The sequence below is a fragment of the Chelonoidis abingdonii genome, chromosome 26, assembly GCF_003597395.2.
Source record: "Chelonoidis abingdonii isolate Lonesome George chromosome 26, CheloAbing_2.0, whole genome shotgun sequence".
NCBI lineage: Eukaryota > Metazoa > Chordata > Testudines > Testudinidae > Chelonoidis > Chelonoidis abingdonii.
The window spans coordinates 18,120,628-18,144,435 of record NC_133794.1 but is presented as its reverse complement, the minus strand read 5'-3'; the positions used below and the strand labels follow the sequence as shown (position 1 = coordinate 18,144,435).

General features: G+C 44.3%; 1 protein-coding gene across 1 annotated transcript in view; it reads right to left on the bottom strand.

Annotated features, from left to right (window-relative positions):
- Window positions 1-22,736, bottom strand: part of AKAP8 (A-kinase anchoring protein 8) — a 32,480-nt gene extending 9,744 nt beyond the window's left edge. Inside the window, exons 1-10 of the mRNA XM_032794341.2 lie at window positions 22,627-22,736; window positions 12,505-12,543; window positions 11,347-11,379; window positions 9,430-9,733; window positions 7,347-7,932; window positions 5,826-5,967; window positions 5,354-5,400; window positions 4,591-4,627; window positions 1,876-1,972; window positions 1,064-1,205 (exon numbers count right to left, since the gene is read on the bottom strand). Of these exons, the coding sequence (XP_032650232.1) occupies window positions 1,064-1,205; window positions 1,876-1,972; window positions 4,591-4,627; window positions 5,354-5,400; window positions 5,826-5,967; window positions 7,347-7,932; window positions 9,430-9,733; window positions 11,347-11,379; window positions 12,505-12,543; window positions 22,627-22,645 (1,446 nt within the window). The 5' untranslated portion in view covers window positions 22,646-22,736. The remainder of the gene's footprint in view (window positions 1-1,063; window positions 1,206-1,875; window positions 1,973-4,590; window positions 4,628-5,353; window positions 5,401-5,825; window positions 5,968-7,346; window positions 7,933-9,429; window positions 9,734-11,346; window positions 11,380-12,504; window positions 12,544-22,626) is intronic.
- Window positions 22,737-23,808: the final 1,072 nt, after the last annotated feature.

Sequence of the window (23,808 nt, the reverse complement as noted above, 5' to 3'; positions counted from 1 at the left end):
ATCAATAAGCAGCAAAATCTATAGCAGGGGTAGGTAACCTACGGCATGAGTGTGGAAGGTGGCACACGAGCTGATTTTCAATGGGACTCATACTGCCCTGGTCCTGGCCACTGGTCTCGGGGGCTCTGCATTTTAATTTAATTTTAAATGAAGCTTCTTAATCATTTTAAAACCCTTATTTACTTTACATACAACAATAGTTTAGTTATATATTATAGAAAGAGACCTTCTAAAAATGTTACAATGTATTACTGGCACACGGAACCTTAGAGTGACTAAATGAAAACTCGGCACATCACTTCCAAAAGGTTGCTGACCCCTGATCTATAGCATGCCATTCAGAAGGGAAATGAGAGCTCTGTAAGAAAACTCATAGGGAGGAGAGGAGGGCACAACTAAATAATTAAGAGACATACCAAGCACTCCCACCCTATCCTGCCTATACCTTCAGGAACTCAGACAGATCTACTCAGTCAGAGCCACTCCATATATCTCAGCATGCTACAGTAGTCAATAGTGCCATGACAGCGGTAACTGTGTCTTTAAACCATCCAGGTAACCTTTGTGTTCTTGAAAGATGCCTATTGACAGCCTGGAGACTTAAACACCCAGCATCTAGAGAAAGATGCAACATAGGCTGCAGAAGCACAAACTGCCTGACACCTCACCTGAAAGACATGCTTTCAGAGTTATGTGGAGGGGAGGGTCACCCAATGGCTTATTCATTCCTTGGCTTCTCTGATGAGCCAGCCAACTTGAGGCTTAAACAGTGCCAATTGAGATTTATTTGCGTGACATGCATAGGAGATCCACTAGGAACTAAACAAACTTAACACCACATTTCACATGAGTCAGTAAAGAGCCATCAATTGATAACTCTTAGTGAATGCTGGCATGAGCCAGAAAGGAGCCACTGGGCTCTGTACCCCATTACCAATCCCTGGGCAATGCAATCAGCAGATGTGACAGACAGTAACAGAATTCCTCAATTATTATGCCTTCTCCCACACCATTCTAGGAATTTTAAATAAGGGTTAAAAAAAAGTCTGAGCCGTCCACGTACCTGCAGGAATTCAACTGTTTTATCAGGGAGTTTGGTGCCAATGTATCGCAGGGTATCTTTGTGAAACTTGCTTTGCAGATGTTTCTGGATTTCTTCATCTTCAAAGCTACGGAACTTACACACAGAGCAGGCAAACTGGATTCTGAAGAAAGTAATGTGTGGTACAATAATCTATTTATACAGTGAAACTTTTCACAAGAGCATCCTGACAAAATTCCAATTTGAGGAATTTTCTGCTTACCAAACTTTCCTCTCCAGGTTCAGTTGATGCAGAACTATTATATTCCTGTTCTAAATTGTGTAATTTTGCTTTGCAGCATTTACATGCATGTTGAAAAAATACAGATGTATTTTATGGGGTTAGAGTTAAGCCTAAGGTTGGAATATACAAAATGAATTTTCATTTGACAATACTACTGCTAATTTGAACATAAGTACTGAACGGGTAAATTATCTTAATTGGTCATTTAGAATGCTTACTTTTTAAAATGGCAATGTCCTGTATTTAGCATAAGGGCTACAATGAATTACTTCTACAACTGTAACTATTAGACAATACCTACATTCCCCTTTCTTTAATGGGAGTTACAAAGCACAAAGAGTAGAGTAGAGTAGATTGGCTGGAATTGAAATGCTGATTCCACTGTGCCGGTTTCAAACGGAAACTTATATCTGTGTTGTGCAAACAGGAGGGAGTTCAGATCTCCTGCAGGGGTCCAAAGAGAATTCTGTGCCAGGTGGGTTAGGGATGATGAGTCATAGCACTACCCCAGGAGACTTATTTATTGATTACTCCCTCTATAGTCACTTACCTGTCCATAGCACGATCACGCATTCTATCCCTTCTCCTCTGTTTCTCCCGCTTCTTTTTCACCTCATCATCATCATCATCACCGCCATCTCCAGATGCTAAAGAGAATCACATTTAAAGTTTCTATATAACACCTAACGTCAACATTTTTAGTTGGCAGAAATTTAATTCTGTGGTTTTTATTAGGATGTGAGCTACTTGTGCTTCCCTCCCATGCTAGGCTTCAAGAAATCCCTATCCTTCCTAATCTCTGACAGCTCCCCCGTCTGATGTGTTTTTTTCAGGCTGCTTCTCTATCATGTGTTTATTTCTGGGAAGCCACTCAACTTCCAGCCTAAATATCCTTGGAATTAAGAGTTCTCAGTTCTCAAGTGGTACTAATTGTAACAGACACCACACTCCTGACACTTGGTGCCCACGTGTCCAGAAGGGAACTCCCATCACTTAACTTCAGAAGTTGCCGGTTTCAGTGAAGACACAGCAACCACAAATGGAACCAGCTCTTACTGTTGACAGTGAAGGCCCTTTCTTGGGGTAGCCGCACTGGGTGATACACATTTACCCAACTTCCGCTGCACAGCTAATGTCTGTTCCTCCCTCCTACCCTTGGTTTCCTTGGGTGGTCAAGTGCCGGTAAGCACATTCTCAGTGACTGAGAACTGAAGCACAGACTCCATTTTGTATTGCACTATTAACTGGGTATTGTCCTTTCACTTTTCACCTTCTATTTTTCAGGATGCTAGCAAAGCACCTCAACAGGTTTAAAAACCTCACATGCCATTCCAGAATGTCCATCACAGATAAACATGACTTCTGTTTGGTTTCTCAGAGGAGCTTTGAAGCCACTGGAGTTCTCCTTCTCCAAAATCCTTAATGACAAAAGGAATAATTGGGGTTTTAAGGCCCCTGCAAGCAGGACAACTAAGTGTGAGCCAGGGAAGGGAGAACTGGACAGAACCTCAGTCCAAGTTTCCAACTGAACTAGATATCCACATCTTTTTATCTTTGCTGTACAGCCTGCTGTCTTCAAACTGCATAGTTCTAGGGCTTTGCCAATACACAGCCATGTATTCTGCAAGGTCTCCAAATGGCTGGGAGAACACAATTAGCCAGAACCCAGCAGAGAGAGCAACCCTATCCCCACTGCCTGTACTGCGGTAACACCAAAGGTACGGGACCCTCTGTGGGTCAGGATCTGATTATTAAAGAGGAAGGTTTGGATAAACATCTGAACATCAAACTATATCCCAACATCAGCCATGAGAATGTCCTATTTGTGGCTAGAGCAGAGCACTAATTCCCCATAAAGGAAAGTGTGGCTCCCTCCAATAATCATGTGCTGCATAGCACTAACATGCAAAGTCATCTTGTTCCAAGTGTCTGCTTTGCTGCAACATTTAATAAGCCACAAGCACTGTTGGCTGCTTTCTACATTCCCACAACTATGCAGATCTTAATTTCAAACAAGCAGTGGCTTGTGCATCTCAAAAAGACTCATACATCCTAAAAGCATAAGAGAAGAGGAGTCTAGAATTGACTAACTTAGGTCTGCCAAGTGCAGAATTCAGACAACAGGCCATAAGTGAAAATTGTGACAAGTATGTTATTAGCTAAAATTCTTTCCACAAATACAGACAAGGAGTGTAATTTTCTGAATTGCTCAGCACTGGCCTAACTGCTTTCGCTGAAGTCAACAGAAAACTGCTGCTGAGTTAGGCCAATGCTGAGCACTTTTGAAAATCCCAGCAAAGGGAAATAAGAGGGGCAGCCTCAATGTTTAGTCTCTGCCCTCCTATTTTTGTGGTTTTGCTATCTAAGGGTTTACCCCTCAAAGTGATCTCACAGATTAGCCAGCTCTGTTTTATAAGTCCTTTCAGTGACATTTCTCTCATTCTGGAATTAATGAATATGCTTTATGACTTGTTGTCAGTAAGACTCAAGTCTCTCTTCGCAATCAGCAAGTGACCAGGTGAAAAGGACACATCATCCCCTTAGGTTGTAGGCCCAACAGCCTGCCAGACATGCATAGCACAAATACAAGAAACATACGTAGGCAAGAGGAGATGGTTCTGGCTACAGGGGACCCAATAAGACACCTCCAGCTATAATTTCTAAGATAAAACTCTTTGCATAACAGGCCTTTTCCCCCACTATAGCAGATAAGGTGTAGGCACATCTGAGCTTTCTGTTCTCTATTCAACTCAAAGGAATTCAGTTTGAAAGGAATGACTAGAGTTGTTTTCACATGGAGATAATAAGGCTTTCAAACTAACCCTTGATCTAATATGCTTCCACCTGCTCTGGACAAAGAGATTTAATTTAGAGTGTCACTGTTAAACCACCACCCAAGAAGTGTGTCATTATTAGAGAAAATCCTGCTTTATCCATTTACTGGACTATTGGTGTTTTGTTTTTCCATCTTAGATTGTAAGCTCAGACAGGCACTGACTGGCTTTTCAGTACAGCAGTGGGCACAGAGTCAGAGCTCTAATATGAGTAATGCCCCTCACAGGCAAGCAGCATTATTCCACCAGGCTGCAAAAGACTACATTAAAGCAGCAGCTCAGACACCTGGGCCTGTGTGTGTTGTACTTGACATGACATAGCACACTCCTGAAAGCTGAACTCAAGATAGTTCCAAGTGAAAAGAAGGAAAACACGCCAGTTGGGCATGTTAAGTCCACATGAATCATGTGACATGAAGAAATTACCCTACCTTTCTTCTCCCAATCTTCACCACAAACCTCATTCTCCTTTAAAACAAAAACAAAAAGAAAGCCATCAACAACTACTTTAAAAATCTACAATAACTGTATCTGCACTAATCTAGTGACTGACAGATTACATAGTGTAGAGTCATTTTTAGATCAAACTATCATATTTAACTAAAATTTGAAAAATTGTTTTGCTAAGGCTATTTCAAAATTGACAGTGAGATCCTATTTTGCCAGTCTTAATATTTTGTATGTTGCTAAAACAATGAGTCATAGCCATAGACAGAATTTGGTGTTTGTACAGTGTCTAGAAAATTGGGGCTCCATCCTTAGTTAGCCCTTAGGCACTACGGTAATAAACATAATTAATAAGGAGTTTAACCCCACTGTCCCAATTACTAGATCATACTCCCTCCGAAACCATGGAACAATAATGGAGCAGTGTGCTGGTCCAGAAGGCAGTGTTCACAGCACCCCAACATTAGGGGCAGTCATATGTATCCCATATGGGAGTAGGAGGGAACTTTTGGGTACTCAGCATTTTTAAAAAGAAGATGTCTAAGTAGATTTAGAAGCCTAACTTTAGGCTATTTTAGAAAATTCTGGCCCTGGTGTATGGGAGTGGAGTAAAGGACACTAGCTACAATATTCTCACATCTTCACTCTCAGGTGAGGCTAATTTAATAAAGGTAGCTAAGAAAGAATCTAGCAGACACATTCAGAAAATTCACATTCATTCTATAGAGGCTCTAGAAAGTTACTTACACCTTTGTCTCCTTCATCTCCAGATTTGTCCTCTCCTTCACCATCATCTGCCAGATACACAAGATAGATCATTTAACTAGGGTGGGGAACGCCTGTTCTCCCCCTCTTACTGCAAGTTACTAGGCACCAACATTATATCGTTGCCTATTTACTCACAGAGCAGTAGTTCATAACCACCAATACAAAACTCAGTTTGCTGACTATTCTCTCCCATCCGGCAGTCCCTGCTACAAGTTCTGTCCCTAACTAAATGATGAATTTAGAGGACCAACTTCTCTGATGAGTCCCCAGAGCATCAAGGTAAAGCCTGAATGCTAGGAGGCATCTCACAGCATATCAGAGTAACAGTGAGACAGACTATAATCTCAGATTAAGGACCATTAAGTTTTAAGATCTAATAGCCAATATCTATAGTGCTGGTTGTCAGTCAGTGAAGAGAGGAAGATATCAGTTTTAAAAAACAGGATTGTACCATTCTCTGTGTCGTCTCCTTCGCTGTCAGTCTTCGCTTGTTTACTGTCTGGCTCATCTCCGCTTTGGGATTGTTTCCGCTTGCGCCCTCCTTCACTATCTGATCGACCCCCTGAACGGTTGCGAAAACTTCTCCTCTTGGGCTAGAAACACAAATTGGGTGAAGTATCTTATGGAGCATCTTTTCAGGATCAACCAAGAAGCTCCAGCTCTTTTAACCCTTCTGCAGTTCAAATGAAGTGCTCCTAAAAGCACGTGTGACCCTGTAACCTTCTGTCTAGATCAGCGGTTCTCAAGCTTTATCAACCCGTGGACTCCCGTTTTGATTTAAATTTTTTTCAGGAATCCCCCAGCCCTATCCCCACCCCAACCCTCGCCCCCACCTTCTCCGAGGCCTCGCCCTCACTCACTCCATCCCCCCACCCGCCCCAAGTCACTCGCTCTCTCCCACACCCTCACTCACTTTTCACCAGACTGGGGCAGCGCGTTGGGTGGCAGGAGGGGGTACGAGCTTTGAGAGAGCGTCTGGGTGCAGGAGAGGGTGAGGGGTGCAGGCTCTGGGAGGGAGTTTGGGTCCAGGGTACAAGCTCTGGGCTTAGGCAGAGGGTTGGAATGTGGAAGGGGCTGAAAGGTGCGGGCTCCAGCCAGGTGGTGCTTAGCTCAGTCGGCTCCCAAAAGTGACTAGCAGCTGCTCCTACACAGGAGGGAGGGGGAAGGTCCAAGGGGTTTCCACGCACTACTCCTGCCCGCAGGCATCACCTTCTCATCTCCCACTGGCCACAGTCCCCGACCAATGGGAGCTGCAGAGTTGAGGCTCAGGATGGGGGCAGCATACGGAACCCCCCCAGCTCCCCATGGACCACTGGGATGACAGACGCTTCCCAGAGCGGCGCGGAGCCAGGGAAGTAGGAAGCCTGCCTTAGCTCCGCTGCACCGCCGGACTTTTAGCGTGCAGGAGGTGCTGGGCAGGAGGGAGAGGAGTTGATTAGCGGGGCCCATGGACCCTTTGGGGAGCCCCAGGTGTCTGCAGACCCCCGTTTGAGAAATGCTGATTAGCTTGTACGTAATGCAGTAAACCCTTATAAACTGAGCAGATGAGCTGTGCCAAGGGTATCCAAAATACTGTCCATGGTTCCCTGCCTCCCAAATAGTTAAGTTTTTCTAAAGAAAAGGTCTGCTCAGAAACTATATCCTATTTGTACAGAGAAACAGCACACCAACCTGCTGACTCTTTGAAAAGCGACGGTGAAATCTGGTAATTATCAAAGGAAAATGTACCCTTCTAACAGGAAGAGTGTACTTCACAGCTAATCCCAGTGCCCCTGGATTAACAATGCACTGCCTGTCTTTTAAGAAAAAATAAGAAGGAGGTCTTGTAACACCTTAAGGACTCTTAGTTGTTTTTGCTGATACAGCCTAACATGGCTACCGCTCTGAAACCTGTCTTTTAAGGGTAACTACATAGGTAAAAGCAAAGTAGCAAAGATTTTACACCAAGAACAAGTGGGTTTACGGCTCTTACCATAAGAACGTTCAGATGCCACGGCACTGTACTCACTCTGTTTCGTTGCCTGCCGACTCCATATGGCATGTTACCATACCTTCCCATTCCTGGCATTCCCATCATGCCATAGTCATAGTCACCATAGTCGCCGTAGTCACCATAGTCGCCATAATCCCCGTAATCGCCATAATCCCCGTAATCGCCATAATCCCCGTAATCACAATAGTCAGGGACAAGGGCTTGGGAGAAGAGGGAAGGGAGCCTGTTGGGGCAGGGACCACCCATGCTCCGCCCACCCATATAGTTCAACTCATTCCAGCGTGCAGACAGTCGCTCAGTACTTGAAGATGGCATGAAGCGGTCGGTGCGGTTGAAAGCATTTAGACGCCCCCGATTTTGAATCCGATTCTGGCCCCTCCCTCTAATGAGACCATAGCTGTTTCCTCTGTTGCTGGACTGATTCCTGCGGCTGTCAAACTGGCTTCCAAAGGAATCATTCCGATCAGTTCCAACTTCGCCATAATCATAGCCAGCTCTGTACAGATCACGGTCGTTCATTGAAGATCTTGAGTCGTAAGATTCAAAAGACTCAAACCTGAAAGAGCTGCACAGCAAGCACGGAATCGAATCAATAGCTAATAAAGCACAGTTATGCTCTGCCAAACATAAAAGCCAAAGAGAATTTACATCCAGATTTAATTTGGGTTAAAACTAGAATCAGAACACAAAGAACGAAGATGCAAAGAATGCAAAAAAAAAAAAAAAAAAATATACTGTGGTCCCTGCTGAGTGACACCTTTGCACAGGAACTCACTTCACTCTGTCCTTAGTCTTAGGGTGACTTGAGAATTTAACCAAAAATTGTAAATCTGCTGCACAAATATGTCTAATCAGAAATATGGCTGAAAAAGCTTCTCATTTTTAATTGTTACCTTCTCTGAGTAGGTACCTGCTGATCTGTCAATCAAAAAACTAATGCAGTCGTCCCCAACTTTTTCACGTGGCGGGCACCAGACGACTAGCCGCCAAGTAGCGTGGTCGCCGGACAAGCAGCCGCTGAGAAGCAGCGACGCCACGAAGCGTCGCCAACGAAATGCCACCGAGAAATCAGCAGCATTTTGGCGGTGGCGCTTCTTGACGTTGCCACTTCTCGGCGGCATTTCGGTGGCTGCTTGTCTGGCAGCCAGCAGACAGGCGCACATAGATGCCCCGGTGGGCACCGCGTTGGGGACCCCCGAACTTATGGCTTTATCCACCATAATCCCATATTGAGGTACAGCCAAGAGATCCCCTTCCTCACTGCCAGCTAGCTCCCTGGATGGCACATTAGGAGAACTACAAGCACACAGGAAGCCCAGCACAGTACACAGCTGCAGAAATAGGAAATAACTGGAGAATTAATTAGATACAGAGGGACAAAGGAGCAAAAATCCCTGCCTGAAGTAGAAGGCCTGATGAGAAATACCCCTGCTTTGCAGGGTACAGGCAGTACATAGGGGTTCCAATGTACTTGCAACATTCCTAACGTAACAGCAATAACGAATCCAAAAGAGAGAACTTTTGGTTTTACCACTGGGTGCGGGATTAAGGCAGATAAATCCATCAGCATCTTGGCTGATGAAGTAGCAGATACCAATGCCACAGAAAGGTTATGTATTTCATTTCTTCCTTCCTACAACTAATGTCAGGATGCATATTACTGTCTGAACAACAGAGCAAGCATCTGGTATTCTTCTTCATACTGACTGGTCTAGAAGTACAAACTATTTAGATTACAAGGCATTATCAGAAAAAGGTAAGAAAAATACAGTTGCAGATTAAACATCTTATTTCAGCGTCTCGTCATTAATAAAATTAAGTTTCGGTACAACTAAGGGTAAACAGAGAAACTAGCATTGAAAATACAATGTTATGCTGAATAAGGGTTGATAACATAATTTGGGACTGAGAGATCAAGGCTGCATTTTGCACTAATATATCCGTTCAAGAGGAATTAATACTGGACCACTCCCTCTGCTGTAAAATGTTTCAAATTTAATTTGAAATTACAGTGATTTAAGATTTAAAAAATCTGTGTGAAAAGTAAAAAGTGATACGTTACCTTTCCTGGTCTTCCATTCCTTCCCCACCTCCACCACTGCCTTCCTTTGACAGCATATCCAGACGCTGGTTTATTTTGGCTATGATGGAGTCAGAGTTCTCATTCGCCACAGTTTCCATACTATAAGTTGCAACTGGCATAGTGGCGTTGACATCAGCAGTCATGGTCATGTCGGTAGTTTTGGGAGTCTCCCAGGTATTAGTGGTAGCAGCAGCAGCAGCAGCTGCTGCTGCAGCATAATTGTACGAGGCAGCTGTAGCAGAGCCAGCGGTTTGGGTGCCGTAATAGTCATAGCCTTCATAGCCTTGCAGAAAAAGGAAAGTTAAATTGAATACACTGTCGAAGAAATGTAGGCTCATGGAAGAAGTTTAGATGCTAATGAACTCACTCTACCAGTCAAGGTCGCAGCTGATCTTTACTATTTGATGAAAACTTTTAAACTTTTAGAACCAGTACAGTCAGGTTCTCCATAAAGAAAAATTCAGGTTTCCTAAAGTTACAAAAATCAGAGATAGAAAAACATCTGTTGCCATCAGCCAATTATCTTGAACCGGTGTGGGATTATTCCAGTGATTGGCCTATCTTGGTTTTAACTGATAAGAGAGAGATCCTGTACTACCATAAAGATTTGTTATAATAATGTTCAGTATCTAGAGCGTAATACATTGCCAGTATGCACTGCCCATGTAGCAGGGCTCCATGAAGCTATACTAAAATGTGAGAGACCTGTGTTGCTGGGCTTGTAACCATGTATACAAGAATAAATACAATACTGACATACATTTAATAGACGAACCAGAAAATTTGAAGTGATGAGCCATATTCTAGCTCTGACAACAACATAAGCTGCCTTATGGCAAGATAATACAATGGTGAAGGGAAAAGGCACTGCACTACAGCTGTGTTCATGCCACTACTGGATACTGCTTAGGTAAATCCAGAGATTCAGAATTTGGGAAGTGTATGACAGTACAGAGAATTCTTGTAAGAGCACTACACATACACAACCTGCTAGTGTGCTACAAGCAGTGCACCGGCTCACCAAGCCAGGGCTATACTGGGTTCTGAAGAGAAAACGCATTTCTGAGCCCTGCACTAAAAAGCAAGCTTCCTCTCAGAGCTCTTCCACTGCTACTTCTAACCTGCAATACCCTCTGCTATGCCAATCCTAGGACTCTTGTTAAGTGGTTGCCAAATCTTGATCAAGAACCCTCTCAAAACTCCCTCCATTCTGTCATGCCCACAATAAACCTGACACCCTCAGGTCACTGGAGCATCGATGCCACTGCCTCTCCTGAGGACCAATACTGTCTCATTTCCTTGTACTTTTTGTTCCATGACTGTACAGCACCTAGCATAACAGTCTATATAACTAGGGCTCCTAGGCACTATAACAACACGAATAAGAGCAACTAATTTTTCTCTACTGACTTGACCAGAGGTCTATTGCCCTCTGTACTACACAATACCCAATTTTTCTAAAGTGAAAACTAGAGAAAAAGACTAAAAGTAATAATTAGTTCTTCCCAAATTAAGGCACAGAAACCAGCTTTAAAAATACTTCAAACCAAGGCCAATTACATGCCAGACCGAAAAGCTAAATTCCAAACCCAACACAACGATTTATTATGGAAACACAGACAAACCCTTTAGCAGGACAAGTAGGCAGGTATAGCTGTGTTTACTGCATACAATCAAGGTGTCATTTAATGTCAAAAGCATAATCCTAGCTTTTGAGGGGAAGGTTTGGTACCCAGGCTCATCACTATTCTGGCCTGAAGCCCAGCATAGTGCAGAATGATGAAGCAAGGTACAAATAAGTGAGCTGGAGAATAGACCTAGGTATTACAGTCAACTCAAGTAGTTGAACAGAGTACAGAGGACTTGACACAAAACCAATGTATTTATAACACATACCTTGCCAATTTGCTGCGTTTGCTGCATATGTCCCTATGGGGTGAAAAGACAAATGCATTATTTCGACATTAGAAGAATCACCCAATGGTATTCAGTTTACAAAGGCTACGTGAATGTCACTCAATTTAATGCCAGCAAAAAATATTATCCTTTCACATAAGCAGAAAAGAAAATGCTCTCAAAAGTACGGGCTTTTGAAAATGTAACAAGTAATGGAGAATTAAATGGAAAGTTGTATTATGTGCGGAAACACTTCTGATTTATTTCAAGAGAAAACTGGAGATACAGAAATACTGTACCAGAACCTCAGGGTCCAATACACTCAGACTATCCAGTAACAAAAACAAATATTATATTCTTCCCAGCTTATGGTTCAAAAAGAAAATCTTTGTTGCATTTCAATAAATATTGAAATATTATTTAGCACTATTATCTTTAGCCCATGTTCACCATCAGCAGACCCAAGAGTATTAGCTGACTCCAGTTCTAGCAATACTACCTCAAAGTAGGAAATCCCACAAAGAGGAACTGTAAAAATGTAGTATTGCTTCACAAATCACAAATCAGTTCTCAAGTTTCTCATTGGAGGCCACAGGGCACAAGCAACTGCAGAAATTAGACTCCAACTCTTTATTAAGGATGCCAGTTTCAAACAAACAATTATTGGAAAAACCACAATGAAAAAGTGTCAAAGTCAACATTTAATAAGATCAAAACACTCTTGGAAATGTAGAGGAGGGATATAAAGAGATCAAGTTGTAGGACCTGATCCAGCAAACACTTGGGCGCATGTTTAATTTTACTACCATAAGTTGCTCACTGAATAAAAGTTAAAAATGTGCCCATGCATTTGCTGAATCAGTGCCTAGGTCTGGAAAGCAACCGTCCAATATAAGAGCCCAGGAAAATGATGGGGAGATGGAAGGGCAGACAAACACCATCACAGCACGGAAGTGAGTATTCCTTGAAAAGCTGGACTAAACATTTGCAAAAAACTTACTCAGTGTGATTATAGAGAAGGGTAAAAGCTATAAGTCAAAAAATGAGCAACGCTACACTTTCTGTTACAGAACATTAGAAAGGAAAAGGCATAAAATAAAAAGTTATTTTTTTAAAATGCAATTCCCTATGTCAGCTTGAAATATAACTGAAACTTACCTTGAGCATTGGTGGCAGCAGTGCTCCAGGTGCCATAACCTGTAGAAATAAACAAATATATTAAGCTACTTTAAGGACACACTACTCTTTCCCCAGGGTCTTGTGGAAGGATGGCTACCCTAGAAACCACCATTAGTGATTAGCATGGTTTTTGTTTCTTTCTTTAACAGCTTGAGGGAGGGAGCTGAGTTTACTTTTGTTTGCATGAGTATTTTTACCATTTGGCATCTGGAGCCCTGGGTGCCTGCTTTTAAAGAAAACACATTGCTAAACACAAAGATAAATAAATAATCTCCAAGTGAAAACAGAAACATCGAGAAATTTAAGAGAATCCACATTTTATAGGAAAATTCTTTTCAAAATAAGCACTTTTTTGCAGTTATAAACCTACCTAAGCCAAGACCACAAACCTGCAACTATTCTGATTTCAAAATCAGTCAAGTAAGTCTCTAATGAAAAACTGGGTGACTGAACTACTATCCAAATTCAAGAACAGTTAGCTAGAATGCTCCAAGAGCACTGGAGTGACCCTGTGCACTCAGCTAATACGTATGTTGCTACCCTGATGGAGAAGAGATAGAAGGCAGAGGACTAGTTTTATTTCTCAATTTCTTTTTGGCTACCAATCCTATTATTAATTGAAAAGAAGCCAATGTAATTTTCACCCTAGTAATCAAATAATTCGTCTCTCTCTTTCCTCAATTCTGGACTCCACTCCTTTTCCAAAACATCTAGGTATGCTTCAGCAGCATCCAGGGCCATAAACACCACAGAGCTGGCTGAATGAGGATTCCCTTTGCCCTCTTTCGCTCTGGGCTATAAATTCTGCTTTGCCTTGTAGAGACTCTTGTCCCTAATTTAGTTTCACTTCTAAATGAGGAGAATTTAGTCTTGAAATTTAATTTATATATTTTTAAAATAAAGGATTCTGTACATTTACTTACTGAATTCTCTATTCCAAAATGTCATTTAGAGCAGGAATCCTGAGAATTTAAAAAAGAGCATACTGGATATTTCCCTACCATAATTAAATTTAATTTGGCAACTAAATCTGCATTTTCATAAGAACAAATCCACACCGATATTACTGAACAAAGAACAAGCCCTCAGAGTCTCTAAAATGTATCCCCCCCAAGAGGAGCTCAGCAAGGATTACTCTCATATAACAATTATACTAGGAGCATAGGAGGCTACGTCTACACTACAGGATAATTCTGAATTACATTAAACCAGTTTTATAAAACAGATATTATAAATTTGATTTCACGCGGCCACAATAGGCACAGTAATTCGGTGGTATGCGTCCATGGTCCGAGGCTAGCGTCGATTTCTGGAGCGTTGCATTGCGGGTAGCTATTCCACAGCTATCCCATAGTTCCCGCAGTCTCCTCTGCCCCTTGGAATTCTGGGTTGAATCATTGTTGCGGGTGGTTCTGGGTAAATGTTGTCAGTCATTCCTTCCTCCGGGAAAACAACAGCAGACAATCCTTTCGCACCCTTTTTCTCTGGATTGCCCTGCCAGACGCCATAACACGGCAACCATGGAGCCCGTTCAGCTTTTTTATTTTACAGTCACCATATGTGTACTGGATGCCGCGGACAGAAGCGATACTCCAGCGCTACACAGTAGCATTCATTTGCTTTTGCATGATAGCAGAGATGGTTACCAGTCGTTCTGTACCGTCTACTGCTGGAGTAAACTGGCAATGAGATGATGGTTCTCTCTCCCCTTGATTCTACTGCTATCATGATGCCCTGCTGAGATCGGCCGGGGCGCAAAAGCAAAACGGGAATGACTCCTGAGTCAATCCCTCCTTTATGGTTTCTAAAAATAGAGTCAGTCCTGCCTAGAATAGGGCAAGTGTACTAGAGGACCAGTGTATCACAGAGCACAGCTCCTCCGTGTCATTGTCAGTCAGGGGGTGCCCGCAACAACCCACCCCTGCTTCTCTCCTCCCCAACCTTCCGGGCTACCGTGGCAGCGTCCCGCCCATTGTGTCATGAAGTAATAAAGAATGCAGGCGTTTTTAGTGAAATAAAATGAGGGGGAGGCAGCCCCCGGTGCTATGAAGCCAGGCAGGACATTAAGCAGTGTGGGGGAGAGGACCCAGCATCCCACTGCTAATTATCCAGGCAGTACAGAATCTTTCTTTACCATGAAAGGGAGGGGGCTGATTGAAGGTCAGCCCCAGTGTATGATGAAAGACGGTTACCAGCCATTCTGTAACATCAACTGGGAGTGAACGGAATGATTCCTGTTCTGTTTTTAGCCAGGCGCCCCCGGGCGGGCCATATCTCAGCCAACATGTTAGAATATGAACCGTTATCAAGCATTGGAGCCTTGGGTTCATAAGACATACAGTCCTACTGCACCGTCTGCCACCGGAGAGGGGAGAGGAGCGAATACTGCGCTTCACTGCTGCAGCATAGCGCTACCAGCAGCATTCAGTAGACATAGGGTGAACACGAAGAATCAAGAAATGATTTCTTTCCCTTTCTTTCACGTGGTGGGGGGCCTAAACTGAGGAGCTATTCCCTGAATCACGCCAGACAATGTGTTTGAACCTACAGGCACTGGGAGCTCAGCCAAGAATGCAAATAGTTTTCGGAGAATGCTGTGGACTGTGGGATAGCTGGAGTCCTCAGTACCCCCTCCCTCCATTAGCATCCATTTGAGTCTCTGGCTTTCCGTTACGCTTGTCACGCAGCACTGTGTAGCCTGGAGATTTTTTTCAAACGCTTTGCCATTTCGTCTTCCATAACAGAGCTCTGATAGAACAGATTTGTCTCCCCATACAGCGCTCAGATCCACTATTTCCTGTACAGTCCATGCTGGAACTCTTTTTGGATTTGGGACTGCATCGCCACCCGTGCTGATCAGAGCTCCATGCTGGGCAAACAGGAAATATAATTCAAAAGTTCGCGGGGCTTTTCCTGTTTACCTGCCCACAGCGTCCGAGTTCAGATTGCTGTCCAGAGCGGTCAGTGGTGCACTGTGGGATACCTCCCGGAGGCCAATAATGTCGATTTCCGTCCATACTAACAGTATTCCGAAGTAATACTATCAATTTTAGAGTTACTTCTCTCGTTTTGTAGGAGTACAGAAATTGATTTAAAGAGCCCTCTAAATCGATTTCAAGAGCACTGTAGTGTGGACGGGTACAGCGTTAAATCGATTTAACGCTGTTAAAATCGATTTAACGGCGTAGTGTGGACCAGGCCTAAGAAAGTACATCTCTAAAGGCTACTGTAGTGCTCCTGACAGCAAATGCAACAGCAAAATAGGAACTGCAAGGTTTAAAGTCACATAAAAATGTTTTTAAAATGGGCTCTTGCTTTACAAAGTCTACAAGTTTTGATGTTTGTTTACTTTTAACATTTAGGCTGTTCACATTATACATCTCTCTCAGGATGAACATTAGTTACTTTTACTTCTGTTCAGCAATTTCACTTTCCAGTTTTTACATACTAGAATTAAACTGCTCTGTTTGGGCTGCCCAGGGGACACTGCAGGGAAGGTTTAAACCCAGTCAAAACACACTAGTGTATTTTTTTAAGTTAATGATAAAGTCTCAAACCTATAAATGCTATGTGTACGCAGACACCTACAACCACAGAGCCCTAGTTTTGAAATCCATCACTTGAGTGACCAGAAAATAATCCTATTATAATATAAATATGGGGGGGAAAAAAAGGGGGAAGCAGAGAAGAGCAAATATTTGTATTACAATCAAACTTGGAGAGCCCAAATCAGATCAGTGTCCCATTGTTCTAGGCACTGTCCCTATCCAGCCTGTAAGGCAAAGAGTGGGAGGGGAAATGGAGCCAGAGGAGAAAGTAATTTGCTCATGTTCAAAGACCTCAAGTCTGGAGTCCCAGGCAATGCTCTAGTCACTGGACCACAACACCGTAACACACAGAATATTAGCTCAAGTCTGAAAAATCCCCAGCATGGGTTTTTTAAACACAAATTATGTCACTCTAAAGCTTACTTAGTAGTATATACAAAATGTGGAAGACCACAACAGGCCGAAGTAGCTCTACAATATACCCTACAGCCATCCTCAGTTTTGATATTCAGTTACAGTCTGCAGAGGCTACTTGGCCGAGCATGACACATCTATCTTGGTCTATGGTTAGACTGCTCTGTATGCTGGAACGTGGAGTATTCACAGACTGCACCTCAATATCTTGACGAGCCGTTAATGCAAACCTCATTCAGGCATTCCTTATAGACGTATCATGAATCTAATGTTCTTGTTACACAACTGGAGAAACATGGATTAGATAAAGCCATTATAAAACTGATTTTCTAACCTATTTTAAATCCAAGTTAAGAGGACAACCATTAACAGTTCAGCATCAGCTTTGGAAGCATTTGTTTAGTGGAGTCAGAAGAACAAGCACTAACACATTTATTAATAACTTAGTAAGAAGGAGCAGAGAACAATTGGTCAAAGCTGTGATAAATACAAAACTGAGACTAATCACTCCAGAGAGGAGAGCAGAAATTCAACACAAGATGGAAAGTCCATCTTGTGACAGACAAAGGGTACGTCTACACTACAAGATTATACAATCTGTTTCCAAAAATCAATTTCTGTAAAATCGGAATAAAGTCGAGGCCACGCAGCCACACTAAGCACATTAATTCGGCAGCGTGCATCCATGTACTGAGGCTAGCGTCTCAGCACTGCACTGTGGGTAGCTATCCCATAGTTCCCACAGTCTCCCCCGCCCATTGGAATTCTAGGTTGACATCCCAATGCCCGATGGGGCCAAAATTTTTTCACGGATGGTTATGGGTAAATGTTGTCAGTCAATCCTCCCTCTGTGAAAGCAACAGCAGACAATCATTTTGCGCCCTTTTCCCTGGATCGCCTGGGCAGACGCCATAGCACGGCAGCCATGGAGCCCATTCAGCCTTTTTTCTCTGTCACTGTATGTCTACTGGATTTTGCTAACAGATGCGGTACTGCAGTGCTACACAGCAGCATCCCCTTGCCTTTGCAAGTTAGCAAAGACAGTTACCAGTCATACTGTGCCGTCTGCTGCTGTCATGGGTGCTTCTGGCCGGCCTCAGCAAGGTCGGTTGGGGGCACCTGGACAAAAATGAGAATGACTCCCCAGGTTATTCTCTTAAGTTTTGTCTAAGGGAGAGTCAGTCCTGCCTAGACTATCAGGCAAGCCTACTAAAGAACCAGAGAGGCAAACGGCCACGCCGGGTCAGAGCCCCAGACATCCCGCAGAAAAGATGAGCTGCATGCTATTCTAGGGGATACCCCTGGAACAACCCCACCCCTCCTGGGCTACCGTGGCAGTTATCCCCCCCCATTTGTGTGATAAGTAATAAAGAATGCATGAATAAGAAACAACACTGACTTTATTGCAAGCAGAGATCAAAGGGGGTGGGGAGGGCGGTTGGATTACAGCAAAGTAGAGTGAACCACCATTCTGCAATTACTCAGCCTAGAGCTGCAAATGGGAATCTGTGACAAGCACTAGGATAGAAGCACAGGCAGGACTGAATCTCTATTTGTGTGTGGGCTTTTGGCTGACGCTGGTAAAATACAAAATGTCCCAGGATATATATGTTGGGGGACAGTTCTAAATGGCAGCTTAATTTTTTTATTTGCAGCAAAATGTAGAGGTCTAAGTATCTGATTGTGATCGCTAGTAGCAAGGGTATGGGCGAGACCGCGTAGTGCTGCTGACTGGGAGAGCAGCCTGAGTCAGAAGCCTCCAGCTGCCATGACATCCCAGGCAGGACTCAATCTCCATTAGACAAAACTTAAAGAAGAGAATAACCTGGAGTCTTTCCCATTTTTGCCCAGGCGCCCCCAGCCAACCTCACCGAGGCCAGCCAGAAGCACCACGGGACAATGACAACGGATACCAGTCCTACTGTACCAACTGCAAGGCAAGGGAATGGTGCTGTGTAGCGCTGCAGCACCATGTCTGCCAGCAGCATCCAGTAGACATACAATAGCATTGAAAAGAGGTGAGAAATGATTTTTTTCCCTTTGCTTTCACGGGGGTGGGGGTGGGGGCCTGACATATACCCTGTACCGCCCGCAACAATGTTTTTGACTCTTCAGGCTTTGGGAGCTCAGCCAAGAATTCAAATGGTTTTCGGAGAGTGCGGGAACTGTGGGATGGCTACAGTCATCAATCGCCCCTTCCTCCGTGAGTGTCCATTTGATTCTTTGGCTTTCTGGTACGCTTGTCTCAGCTCCTTAAGTTTCACACAGCACTGTGTTGAGTCCCTATTGTGGCCTTTGTCCATCATAGCCTTGGAGATTTTTTCAAATGTTTTGGCATTTTGTCTATTGGAACGGAGTTCTGATAGAACAGATTCCTCTCCCCATACAGAGATCAGATTCTGTATCTCCCATATGGTCCATGCTGGAGCTCTTTTTTGATTCTGGGACAGCATGGTCACCTGTGCTGATCAGCTCTCCACGCTGGGCAAACAGGAAGTGAAATTCAAAAGTTTGCAGGGCTTTTCCTGTCTACCTGGCCAGTGAATCCGAGTTCAGATTGCTGTCCAGAGCGGTCACAACAGTGCACTGTGGGACAGCTCCCAGAGGCCAATACCGTCGAATTGCGACCACACTAACCCTAATTCAAAAAGGCAATACTGATTTCAGCGCTACTCCCCTCATCGGGGAGGAGTACAGATATCGATATTAAGAGCCCTTTATATCAAAGTAAAGGGCTTCGTTGTGTGGACGGGTGCAGGGTTAATTCAGTTTAATGCTGCTAAATTCGAGATAAACTCATAGTGCAGACCAGACCAAAGTTTAACAAAACAAATGAAAACTTCATTTGAGAAGTGAGGACCAAGAGCCACAAATACAGAATGTGAAAACACCCACTCAAGAATGGCGCTTCAAAAAGAGCTTGGGGTGCAGTCAAGTCTCAAAAATGCCCATGTCGGTGGCGAGACAAATTGGTTCAGTGACTGGAGCCTTGCCTTATGGATTCACACTTTTGGTACTCTTCTCCCTGAAGCAGGGTGCTGAGTGCCTGTCACAGAAGTGTCTCCCCACTCCACTCCAATATTAAATCACAAATTGTAATGAAAATCTGTTTTTCTAAGTGGGGATGAAAAACAGGGTCTAATGGAACACTAGTTATAGCTTTCGATGTGGAGAAACACTCTCTCCCCAGAGTAAAAATAATGAATAAAAACTATATTTACCTATCTTACTAAAAGATAAATATGCCTATTTTATAGAAGGACAAAAAACTTTCCAAGGGTCTGGAGCCAGAAATAAGTCTCCAGGTGTTGAGGCTCCCATTAGACCATTTATTTAGCTTGTTATTTAATCTTAAAGAGAAGATTAGGGGGGTGACTTGATTACACTGTGTACCCCATGTGAATGCTTAGAAATATTGAATAATGGACTCTAACAGACAAAGGTATAACACGATCTAATGCTAGAAGTTGAAATTAGACAAATTCAAAAATTTGGAAATAAGGAGTAATCTGACAGTGAAGGTGATTAATCACTGGAACAATTTACAAAGGGTTGTGGTGGATTCTCCATTACTGATGTTTTTTAAATCCAGACAATGTTTCTCTAAAAGATCTGCTCTAGGAATAATTTTGGGGAAGTTTTGTGGCCTGGGTTGTGCAGGACGCAATGGTACCTTCCAGCCTTGGAATCTACGAATCCGAGACAAAGCATCTTCTAACATTCAGCCTCCTGGTTCCATATAAAAGAGATATGCTGCAACTGTAAATCACATTCATCACTGGCTTTGGTTTTATGATTGAAACAGACTGCTAAGTGAACTGCAATCAGCTTTTGTTGCATTCTTTGCCATCTACATGGGGAAATGGTTTTCACCAAGGACTTTGGAGACATTAAAAGAAAGCAATATATGTTTTGGTCAGAGCAGCATTCTGAACTGTCCCATAGTCAGCAGCGTTTCAATCCAGGTATAATAGACAATAGTACTAAAAGTTACCTTTTGCTTAATCCTCCTATGTACAAATTATTTTCCTCACCAAAAAGGCGCATTAATAATTATGACAAGGATAAGGATGACAAGTTATGTGAAGTTCAAGGAAATTAATATGTACAGTTTTAATCCTTTGTTCCAAGTCTGTGGAAGAATACAACTGCACAAAAATATGTAGACGATAATTATATGCAATAGCTTAAAAAGAAACAATTTAGAATTAAAAAAAGAAGTGCCTAGGTTAGTGGGCAAGAAAAACTTCAGTGGCCAACCAGAGATGGGCAGGGGTGGTTTTGGGGTTTTTTGTTTTTTTGTTTTTAAAACCTTATCTTCTAAGAACATACACGCTACTGGCATCTACTATCATGATGACAAGTGACAATGCTTAGCATCTACATATCACTGTCCTAACATCAAAGTGGACACACAACAGCCTAATATCAATAAACTGGTATTCTTTGGAATAAAATTAAAAAAGGTATTTTCTCATAGTTTTAACAATCTTCATACAATCTTTTGGCAGTCAAATCAGCTGTCTTCATGAATTCCACCCATTACTCTCTACTGCATACATACACAGATTTGTTATTGTACTCATAAGGAGGAAAGTGTTTTAGCTTATAAACATACTCAAATAAATATACATTAAAATGTGTTATCTAAAGATCCCAGCACTGAAATTATCATTTAAGAAAATGTGCTAGAGTTCCATTAGGCATATATGTAGCTTTCCTATAAGATCTCAGAACTTACAGATGTTGATAGCTGAGAACCAAAACCATCAGAAACCTACATAATTCCCTTTTCTGGGCCACATCTGGCATTGATTTTGTTCCTTTCAAGCACAACCTTGTTTTCACAGTTGGTGGCGGGTAGCTATCACAAGAAACACCAAGTTTGAAACATATAAACTGCCAACTTCATATACTAGCAGGTTAACAGACTATGATGTTACAGAGCTTCTTTAAGGTGGCAGCAGTGTTAGAGGAGGGCACTGAAACTATGTTACTATGACATATAGGGGATAACAGGATTGCACTGGAGTGCTCTGCTTTGTAGTGGTGGAACCATGGGTGAGGGCTAGAGCTGTCCTGGTCTGAGTAGAAAATGTGTGTATACCGAGGGTTTAAGAGGTCTGCTCTAGAAAACAGGAATCGCCAGACTACTTACTGGACTAGACAGACCACTAGCGTGATCTAAATTTTCACAATGAATGGCAAGTTCCAGCTGCTATCCCCAAGACAGGGAAAGCTCCGTCCCACCAGTCAGCTTGTAACTTAAAGTTTGAGGATTTCTTTGTGTATTTTTGTAATGTTTACTGTAACAATTCCAGATATTCTTTTCCATATAACAGGAAATTATTTGGGGTTGCATTACAGGGCTGCGCAAGGGGGGGGGGGGGCTGAGAGGAGGCAGCCAGGCGGAAGCGCTACACTGTGGGCTGCTGCTGGGATGAGGCAGAAGCTGCACTGAACGGGGGGAGCCGTAGTAGTGGGGACAGGTGGGGAGAGAGCCAGAGAACTACACAGGGTAGGGCGGTAGCGGATCGCGCTCTTCGGCCAGGCCTGAGCTACAGGACTGGGCGGAGGAGGCTCCCCTAGGCAGCCCTGTGAGTGTTGAGCCCAGGCCCCCACCTATGCGGGCGGGCGGGACGGCGGCACAGCACATAGGACTCCGCTGAAGCAAAGAGGCAGCAGCAACTTCTCACGGCGCAGGAGGCCGCGCACGGGACCGCAGAGGCCGCGGGGACGCGCACACGCGGCCGCCCGCCCGCCATTTTGTGTCGTCTTCAGAAATGGGACCCGCTCCATTTCCAATCCCGGGAGAGGGAGAAGAAGGGGCGGTTCCTCCCCCTTCCCCCCCGGGGGTGTCCTGCTCCCCACCACGCCGCTCCTCACGGTGAGAGGGACACGGACAAACTCTCACACAAGGCCATGCCCCGCCGCAGCAATCCGCAGGGGTACCTCGCTGACAGGCGGGCCTGACATCCAATCAGCACCGCCACCTCCACACGGTAGGCGGGGTTAGCTCTGCCAGGGGTAGGTTCCCCCCCAAGTAAACGGGGTCCGCGCCGACCGGTAAGCGCCCGCTGTCCCAGCGCCCTCCGTATGGCTCCAGCCTCGTTCCGCGCCGCTTGTTCTCTTTACTTACTGCCGTATCCCTGATCCATGTCTCCCTCCGCCTTCAGCCAAGTCCAACGGCTCCTTCGCACGAACTGCACGCCCTTCCGCTCACGACGCAAGCGCCACACGCCCGTCGCCCATTGGTCATAGCCGCGATCGGGTACCGCCCCGAAAACACCCTATTGGACGTACTCCCGAGTTCCGCCCCGCCTCTCACCTATTGGTCGGGTTTCCCACAAAGCACCGCCTTCTCCCAATGTTAATTGGTTAGTGCTTCTTCGCCTCCCGTACGTTCGAGAGATCCTATTGGACTAGACGATTTATCTTTGGCGATCTCGAGCGTTCTCCTTGGCCCGTTTCTGGCTATTAGCCGTCAATCAAAACTAGTGGCTGGAAAATGAAAGGCCGCCATATTGGAAATCCAGAGGAGGTTCAGAGAGCAGTGGGTGGTGGGCCTGGTGTGCTCCACAGCCCTCCCCCCCCGCCCCTTCTTCAAAGTGGTGGTAGCTCCTGCCTGGCGGGTGGGTGAGACGTGGGGGGGCAGGGAGCCGGAAGGACCCCTCAGGGTGAGGCTGGAACAGGCTGGTGATTCCAAGGGCACACGGATGGGGGATGGGCACGTGTGGCTCTCACAGGCAGTGCCTGTGGCTGAGGGCTTACACCCACACCCTAGAGACAGCTGTGCAGCCCCACAGCTTGCTTGGGCCTAGGTAGCAGCTCGGAGCCTGTTGCCTCATGGTGGCTTCATCACAAGTTAATAATTCTGTGCCCTGGGGACCTCACCCGCACAGGGTGAGAAGGCTTACACATCCCCCTGACCGTGAGAGCTCTACCGGTAGGAGTTTTAATTCCTGGTAGGGCCACCAAAGACAGGTCAAAGGATAAGGGCCAGGCAGAAAGCAGTTCACTAGTTCTGGAGGGTGGAGGTTGAACAACAGGCCAGCAACCTATTGTGACCCTAAGCAAATCCCAATGCCAGAGGGAAAGGGGCTCACTAGTATCTGGTAGCGAGTTTCAGTTGGCCTGACTAATGTATCCCAATTCACTTACAGCATAACATGAATCTAATAACAGTCATGTAGGGCAAAGGTGCAGAATCCGTGGGTGCTCCAGGGCTGGAGCAACCATGGGGAAAAAATGGTGGGTGCTCAGCAGCCACCAGCCAATCAGCTGTTTGATGGCAGGAAGGAAGGGCTAAGAGAGGGTGTGG